This window comes from Setaria italica, chromosome II (assembly GCF_000263155.2).
Source record: "Setaria italica strain Yugu1 chromosome II, Setaria_italica_v2.0, whole genome shotgun sequence".
In the NCBI taxonomy this organism is placed as follows: Eukaryota; Viridiplantae; Streptophyta; class Magnoliopsida; order Poales; family Poaceae; genus Setaria; species Setaria italica.
The window spans coordinates 26262881-26272421 of NC_028451.1; the positions used below are offsets into that span (position 1 = coordinate 26262881).

Consider the following 9541-nt stretch of genomic DNA (forward strand, 5'->3'; position numbering starts at 1 on the left):
CTTTGTAACTAATATCTTTGTAACCATATTTTTGCTCTTTTTTTTTTCTCAAATGTCTCGTCTCTCGTGGATTTGTTTGTTCTCAGTACAGCTTAAGAAACAGCTAGACCTGTGAACATTACCAGAAGCAATCATATCCATTTTTCTTCAAGTGAACGTGTACTGTTGCAGGTGTCAAAGTTGTACATGGCATAGATAGATTCGTAAAGAAACTGATGATGTTCTCCCAGTACCATCAGTAATAAGTCTTCGGAAAGTAAAATCAGAAAATATTAACCAAGGAGACAGGTTCTCAGGATAGCGAATTAGTAAATGTTCTCAACGAAACCAACAGAGTATAACCACCTAAGGTACGTTTCAGACATTCATTACATGCAGAGGAGCCTGCTACAAAAAAATTACATGCCATCTTTACCGAATAGCATCTCTCCCATGCGCTTCACTGCCTTTTTATGCTCTTCATTCTGAAAATCGTTGAACCGCTGAGTGTCAGCCATCAATAGCTCGGTGTACTTCTCATAGAGTGTTGTTTCTTTTTTGTCCTTCGCTTCCTGCTGCTTTAGTCTTGCTAACTCAAGCTTTTCTTTTGAGAGACGGAGTTGTACCTCTGACATCTTCTCACGATCCTTCTGAAGCATGTTCTGCAGATCCATTGCACGTTTAATGTCTTCCTGCACCTCTGAGGAAGGAATTGATGCGTTCCCTTTACGTTTCCTCTTGGACTTTGCCATCTTGGAACCTTGTTGACGTGTTTCTTTTTCAGGAGCACTATTTCTCACAGTGCTTGCATTGCAACCTTGTGGATGTCTTTCCTTTTCAGGCATATTGTCCCTAACTGCATTCTCATTGTGAAATTCATTGAATCTTGAAGTGTCGGGCATCAGTTTCTCCTTTCCATGCTGAAACTCATGTATCCTTGAAGTGTCTGCCATCAAAGGATTCTTCTCAAACATGTTTTGAGGATCCACTGAGCTTCGAATATCTTGTTGCAACTCTAATGGAGGAGAGGCAACCTTGCATTCACCTTCCCATTTCTTTTTTGCAGGCATGCTTTCTTGTTCATCCATTTCTTTTTCAGATGTATCACTGGCATCCTCAGAGGATGATGTGCCGTCCCCAGATTCAGACAATTTGGTACCCTTGGAGTATAATGAAGAGATATAATTTTTCCACTTGGGTTGGTCCCAGACAGCTTTCCAAAGATGGCTCAAAGTGAAACGATGTTTTGCTTCCTCAAGGTACATTGCCCTTGCTTCCTCATCATACTTTGACCATGTTTTGTCCATCTGTTTCAATTTGCCAGACTGCAGACTGGAATATTTCTCCTCAACTCGGCACCAACAGTCATAGAAGTGGGAAGTTTTCTTGTTAATCTTATGCCAGTGGAGTTTCAATTGATTCCGTGCCCTTCTCCGATCTTTTGGAGTGCTGCTATTGTACAGCTTAGCAACATTTCCCCAATGTGCATCATTCTTCTTGGAACCATTTGGCTTGGAAGTATTCAACCAAGCATGAATCTGCAGTTCCACACAAATATGTAAGAAAAAACTGAGACAGGGCCCAAACATCATGAACTGATTAAAAAAATCTTACCAGTCTTAAGTCCTCCACTTCTGACCAGTTCAGTCTCCTAGCAGTTCTTTCAGGTTCAGCATTCTCATCATTGTCTACACTAACAGTGTCTTGAACATCTGGAACAGTTACAGAATGTGGGGTCCCCGAGTATGACACAGACATAAATGGCACAACTCCAGCAGGTGGAGGTTGAAGTGGTAGTGCAGGTAGTGGCATAGTTCCTGTTGTTGGAGGCGGTGGTGCTGACATTGCCCCAGCAGGCTGAGGTGGTGGTTGGTGCAGTGAGAATGGAGCATATTGTGGCTGAACAACAACATACTGGATATTTGGTGGGTATAGGTGTTGCTGGGGAAATTGCTGGTGTGGAACACTCATGGCATACGATGGATGGGAAAATGAGACATGCTGTGGAAACTGAGGTTGATGGAAGTTCGCAGGATTGGGCATTCCTGGTGGTCCATTTGGGTAACTCTTACAATTTGAAAACCCACTAGGAAGACGAGGATCCATTCCAAATGAATGGGAAATGCTATGCAGTAAGTAAACTTGCTGCGGTCAAATGGCAGGGGAATCCAGGGTAAATAAGGAAGATAGGACTGTTTGCCTCTTACATTCTGCAGATATTTCCATCAAGGTATAGATAAAATATTTGAAATGGCTATATGCAATGGAGGGTTTTCACCTCTAGATTTCCTTATTCTAATCCAGAACCCACGACTGCTAAACCAAAGCTGCTCGGAGAAAACAGTAGTATTGCTGGTAACTGTGTGTTGGTAGATGCCAAATCCCTGGGCAAAAATATGTTGAATTTTGTAAGAATATTAGATTGGTAAACAAGACATAGTAAAGAAGTTGTATTATACTAATATGAAAAGCTATACTATTCTAAGATGTGAAAAACTATTTGAAGTAAGACTGAATTAAGCATGTTTTCTTGGACCACCACTAATCTTGTTTTCCAGCAACATAGAGTACTTAAAAGAACAAAAAGTTTAGTCAGATCCAGGGATTGGAAAATTAACACAATAAACCAGAACCAAATGTGTTTTGACTCTTCATACTTGTAAAATATGTGAATAAAATGCACTGTTATATGCCAACAGAGTGTGGTATATCTTCCTTGGAAGGTAGACAATTAATATGCATTATGCGCTTTGTAAATGCCTTTTCTAGGACCAGATTCATAACTGGTTTGCAGCTACTCCAGTAGTACTAATGGTTTCGAAGAACTGCCCAATTATAGCACAATATTTTTCACTCATGTTGTAAAAAAACTCTACGTCAGGTTCTTGTACAACATTTCTGAAGCATTTTACTTTAATTATAGATTACAGATATTGTCATAAACATCATCTTTTATTGGGTGAACAACAAAAGAAACAGTTGTTGAAGGCCTCGGTCAACTACTTTGGAGATAATAATCTGTATATAAAAGGTAAATGGTTCCACAAGTCATAGCATTTGCACATGTAACATGCATCTGGCTACAGAAATAAATATCAGCTGAGAAGCAAAGATGTTCTAATAATGAGGTCGAGAAAAAGAGCAGCAAACTAGCAAAGCTTCAACTTCTCCAACTAATTAGCAGTGTGATACTTATCATATACGGAATCTGCAATATTCAATCAATCCAGTTGGAACTTCTCCAATTTATCCATGACTGACTGCTCCTATTCCACGATTCACATCAACCCAGCACTTAGGGCAGCATGAGTCCCTAAGTGAATTCTACCATCAGCTTGGTGAATTCCACCATTTAGGGGGTGTTTGGATCCTGGAGCTAAAGTTTAGTCCGTGTCACATCGAATATTCGGATGCTAATTAGGAGGACTAAACATGAGCTAATTACAAAACTAATTGCAGAACCCCTAGGCTAAATCGCGAGACGAATCTATTAAGCCTAATTAATCCATCATTAGCGAATATTTACTGTAGCACCATATTGTCAAATCATGGACTAATTAGGCTTAATGGATTCGTCTCACGATTTAGCCTAGGGGTTGTGAAATTGGTTTTGTAATTAGCCTATGTTTAATACTCCTAATTAATGTCCAAACATTCGAGGTGACAGGGGCTAAAGTGCAAGATAAGAAAAAGGCATTCACAGAGATTACAGGGAGAAATATTCAACATCTATACTCTGTGTGTAAGCATTCCAACAGAAGGATGGACGAAATTAACCTAGTGATCCCTACGAGATCGTTTGTTTAAGGCAAACTGCTATGAGTAACATTGCGATTCGAACAGTACATGAACACAGTCCCTGAATACAACTTATCCCCAATCTCTACAATCCGGAGATACAGAGGCCTAATGACACAAAAATTCAACAGAAACGACCTATTTACTCCAATCTGTAGAGGTAAATCAAATCATGAAACGCGGAACGGGAACGCTGATCCAACAACCAAGAAGAACCATACCACAGGCGGGACGACGCGACCGGAGAAGCAGGGCACCGTGCCACCGGAGTGAGCTTGCGCGGCGCCACCAGGTAGTGAGAGGCCTGCGCGAGCGGCACGGACAAATCGGTTGCCCTGGAAGAGGCGGGTAGCCCTAGCCCCAGTGGAGGGCCTAGCCGGCGCCGGCGGAGGGCGGAGACCAGGTTGCGGTGTGGGTTTTTTTTTTGTATTGTTTTTTTAGCAAGGTCTTTTTTTTCTGTTTTGGGGACGCACCCGGGGGATTGGTTTGGTTACATGGTTGGGTCCAGGCCCAGCCGGGACACGACTGCAGCACCGTCTTTTTTTTATTTTAGCTCTTTTTCAAAAAATTAGGCGAAACTAATTTAAAAAATGGACCCTACAATATCTTAGCGCCAGCCATCGTGGCACCAAGGTCCCCACGGTCGCCGCTAACCGAGCAGTTGACGTGGCAGATGCTTGAAGGCGCCATAGATCTTGGTGCCAAGGCTTGGCACCATGCTGCATGGCGCCAAACCTCCCAACATAAACCCCCCGCCCCTTCTACCTGCCCAAACCTTCCTCCTCATCCTTCTCCTCTCTCTCGGATTTTTACTCTCCCTATCGCCCTATACTACGAATCGACATTTTAGCTTAGGAAACTTTCATTTGATCCGTGGATCCAAGGTATCCTCTCTCCATTGTAGCTTTTTTTCACATCAATTCACTGTATCTTAATTGCATTTTTTAACTTAGGGTTTCATGCAATTGTAGGATGCCGAGGCGTGGAAAAGCTAAGAAACCAAGGTAACCCCAGCGTACGTAGTTATGTTATGTGCTCATTGTTGTGGATCAAATGAAAAATCTTAATTGTAGGTTTATTGTTAAGTGCGTTTGGTTCTTACAACGAAATAAACTAAATTGTAGTTATGGCACCAAGCTGACCGGAAATGCCTTCGATCCATTGCCTCTGCCTAGTGGTGTTCCAGTGCCTATGTGCTTTTGCGGCGATCCTTGCAAGGTAGTCAAGTCCGATGAGCATGACACATATAGGCATAGGTATTGGATGTGTTCCAACTTTGTGTTTGAACATACACTCCGTCAGCGCCGCATTAACAGGTTGGTAAGGAATTGTTGTTTTCTTATAATTATTGTCCATATTTTTTTTTGTTTCTAACAATTGCATTTGTTGTAGACCCCTCCACGCTATGTGATTTTGAGCAGTGGATCGACACTGAGATTAATCCTGAAGACAAGGAGATGATGGAGTATATGTTGCGCTGGGATGCAGAGAGGAAGGAGATGATGGAGAAGAGGCTCAGAGAGGAGGCTGCAGAAAAGGAGCACAAGGAAGAGGAGGAAAGGAGGCGTGTTGCTGCGAACAGGGAGGAGAGGGAGAAGAAGCTTGAGCGTGCACGCCGAGCGAAAGCAACGATTGAGGAGGATCCTGATGCCTTGAGGAAGGGAAAGAGGCCTGTTGCACTCATTAGTCATAATTAGTTTCTAGTTCTATGGTTTATTTATGAACAATATTTTCTACTGTGAGATTTTTATTATGTTGTCATGTAATGATGCACTTTAAGTATGGGCATGCAAGTGGTACACGACCTATGTTTATTTTGTGACGTAATGCACTTCGAAGTTGTACTCTATAGTGAAATTTTGGCAGAATTTTTCCTACTTTTTGATGCAATCCATACAAAATTACAAGATGAATAGTTAACATAAATACAAACATATAAGCATATGGCACATTCATAATAAAATCCACAATAGTTCGGAACGAAAGTCCATATACACAAATAGTCCATATAACACAAAGTCCATATACCACAAAGTTCGCAATAAGTACCCTCACTACCTCCTAGTCTTACCCTTACCCTTGTGACCAAGGGCGTCGGTGCCTGGAGTGTAAGGAGAACGTGGGTGACGTAGTCTAGTGCCTACAACCTGTGTAGGCTGAGTCAAGGGAGCGTCGTGGAGCTGAGACGGGCCAAGCTCCTCGGGCCTCTGGTCATCGTCATCATCGTTGTCGTCATCATCCTCATCCTCGGACACAATTGCTTTCGACCCTGAGGGGCCTTGCCTAGACGAACCAACGCCTCCTTCGCGTGGGGATGGAACGTGCACGTCTCGCGTCGTGGCAGTCCTGCAATCACAACGAGTAGCCGCACGGCGAAGCCAACTTGACAGTCGCTGTTGTGAAAAAACTAGTTAAATGAAATAATGTAACGTATTAACAAAGTATTTGAAAGAATAATTTGAGTCTAGAAAACTTCGCGTCTCAGGGTCCGTAACTCTAGGACGAAAATGCTCAATATCTCTAACCGAGCTTTGCAGCGTACGGCCCTGCAACAAATTTCCAGAAGTCACTAAGTCACTAAACCAATAAGAAGTGTGCCCCTGTATTTACCAATCAAAAATGTACCATCAATAGAGAACACAGGATGACAGTGCCTAAAGGCTTCCACACACTGAGGGAAGCACCAGAACGCACGCCCGAATATCTGCCTCCCATCCTTCCAAGCATTTGGTTTGGAGATGTACTCATAATGCATGCCTGGATTCACCGCTTTTATTGCATTGAAAAGCACTGATAGTTGCTTCTTATACCCAGACTCCAAATCCCCATATATCATCCTCCACGCTCGCTGCTTAGCTCTCCAAGCTTTACCATAAGTTATCACATAACCTCCATAAATCTTCTCAACGGTTATGATAATTGTTCTAACTTTCATGTTGGATTGTTTCTTGAATATTCCCATCATCCGCTTGGCAATTAGGGTAGATGTTAACTGCCGATGTCTCACTGTAAGCTCATGGTCAGCACAATTGTGTGGACCGACAACTTTTATGATCTTCCACTTCCCAGTGATATTTTGCTTCCTTGCACAAACCCTCCATGGGCACCGTTCCTTGTCACACACAACTGTGTAACGGTGCTCCGCATATGAATGCAAGACTTTATAAGGTCTCTTCCGTATCACCGCAAACACCTGCAACCACCTCTTCAATGCGGGAAGGTCCTTAAATACCCTTCCCTTCTCAATAACCATACTAGGACCAGCCTCAGGAGCTTCTAGGAGCTCATCATCACATCCTTTTGCAAACGCCTGATTGGAAAGAGTAAGATCGCTAAACTCGTGAACTATCGGATCACGACGTCCGGGGAAGATACGCCTGAACATCTCAATATCACTCTCTGTCATCTCTCCAGTAGGGCGATCATCATCAGAATCAAGATCCACTCCCATCTCATATGCATCTTCATCATTCATAATTTCAACACTATTGGAGCCACGCAATCCATCTCCACATTGCACTTGCGCAGCAATTAGGGGCACATCCACATTTTCTGGAATGTCTCATGCGACATTAAGTACAAATATGAGTAAAGAACAAATTGATGGAATAAAGGGGGTTACATCCCAACAATAGAAACTGATAAGACACTTACTTGGATCATTCTGTGTGAAAAAGAACTCATTAGGAGAGTCTGCCACATAATCAACAATCCGAAAAACATCTCCAACTACTTCATTGGGGGCAGATTCAGCATCGGGAATCGTAGGTGCAACCTCCACGACCATAACAGGTTCTGGGACGGAGGATCGAAGTGTGCCCGTTGACCCATTGGTCAGGAAAACCGACGAGGATTTGGATCAACTAACACCCGACGAACAACCACTTCAACACTTGAGGAATGACCGTTCATAACCATTCTCACATATTTTTCCCACTGGCCTGCACACCGAATTGGGACCATCTTCCTTTGAATGTTGAGAGGGGAACCTAGGTGAAATATGCCCTCGACTATGATATCATCATCTCCATGACAATGTAGCTCCTCCCGAGCCCTTGCAAGCAACTCACTAAACGAGGGTTTCTCATCGAATATCACAACCTCGCACTGCATGGCAACAAACTTAACACATCCATAGTCATCCCTTTCCACGGTGCCTCCATAATATATGCTCACTACGTTGTCCATCTAGTACATCAATGTAACGATGCACAATTGTTAACACCAAAATTTGGAAATATGCTGTGAAAGGAAGGAATCGGCCGATGATGCAAAAAATGACAAAATCTCCTAACTAAGGCTATTTGCAAGCTGGCCGTAGACAACAATTCATTTAGTCCATAATAAATGAAGCATTCTAAGTACAAGGTCTCTAGTATGAAATGAGATACTATCAATTGACTACTAACTACTAAATACAACTAACTAACTATGTCACCTAATATGTACCTATGTACTTAACTATACAACTACTTAACAAAATATCGTAATAGCTATATTACTATGTAACTAACTATACATCTAACTACGCAAACAAAATTGCACATCCACCTAGTTAAATAGTGTCACGAGTATTCTCTATTCCTTCTATCACTGCAATTCATACAAAAAACTACCAAATTAAATTAGTTTTCATATCTAACAATTCTATATAACTCTCAATTTATCTATCTAACTATTTTATCTAACAATTCTACCTAACTATTCTACCTTCTTTATCTATCTAGTTAACTATAACTCTTCTTAGAGTTATACCTGAGTGGTGCACACTGGCGGCAAGGGGTGGGGGCGGGCGCCGGGCGGGGGTCGGGCGACCTCCGGCCAGGGAGGGCGCGAGCGCCGGACGGTGGGCCACCGGTGGGGGCGGCTGTGGGCGCCCAGGCGAGGGGTGGGCGGCCTCCGACCGAGGTAGGCGCGGGGGCCCGGGTGGGGGGCACCGGCGGGGCAGGCGGCCTACGGGCGGGGCGGGCGGCCTGTGGGTGGGGCAGGTGCAGGGGCCCGGGCGGGAGGGGGGCCACCGGCGGGGTGGCCGCGGGCACCGGGCGGCGGCGGCAGGCTCCGAGGGCGGCGGCGGCTTCGGCGGGATCCGATGGCGGCGGCGGCGCGGGTTTGAACGAAGATGAAAAAAACAAAGCGACGCGCAAAAGGAAGGGACGGGGTGTTGTGGTAAAAGGCTTGGCGCTAGGCTCCCTGACGCCAAGGTTTGGCGCCAAGATCGGTGGCGCGAAGCCTTGGCGCCAGCCATCCCACCCGCTCGCCACGTAATCCACGCCACGCCACAGGGCCACGCCATGGTGGGGACCTTGGCGCCATGGAGGCTGGCGCAAGACGTTGTAGCTCCTGGCGCCATGCTAAGGATCCATTTTTGGAATTAGTTCCGCCAGGGATCTATTTGTGAAAATTTTTCATGAAAAGGGCTAAATTAAAAAAAAGACGGACTGCAGCACATGATGATATGAGTGGGAAGGTCGTAAAGGGCCACGGGCCCATGGCTGTCCTGAGCCCAAGCCGTCTCAAGTTTTTTTCCTTCCAGGACAACAGGGCAAGGTGGACACACGAGACACAGTTCCCTGAACAGGGTATGCCACTCGAGGGTATTGACAAACTCACTCTTATTCATACCCAAATCTAAATATATATTATCCAATTCTCACCCTCTCCATCCTCACCCATATCCAATGATAATTAATTTTGTACTAGATACTATGTATATCCAATGTATAAATTATACCCTCCCCATACCCTATCCTCCCTATTTCTATTT

The 9541-nt window shown here is 44.1% G+C and overlaps 1 protein-coding gene across 1 annotated transcript; it reads right to left on the bottom strand.

Moving 5' to 3' along the window:
• Window positions 1–252: 252 nt before the first annotated feature.
• Window positions 253–4227, bottom strand: LOC101778191 (glutathione S-transferase T3). Its single transcript, XM_004956506.3, has 3 exons — window positions 3999–4227; window positions 1594–2363; window positions 253–1517 (listed from the first exon to the last, which is right to left on the bottom strand). Exons 2-3 carry the CDS (start codon window positions 2083–2085, stop codon window positions 399–401), a joined length of 1611 nt encoding a protein of 536 aa, XP_004956563.1. The 5' UTR covers window positions 2086–2363; window positions 3999–4227; the 3' UTR covers window positions 253–398.
• Window positions 4228–9541: the final 5314 nt, after the last annotated feature.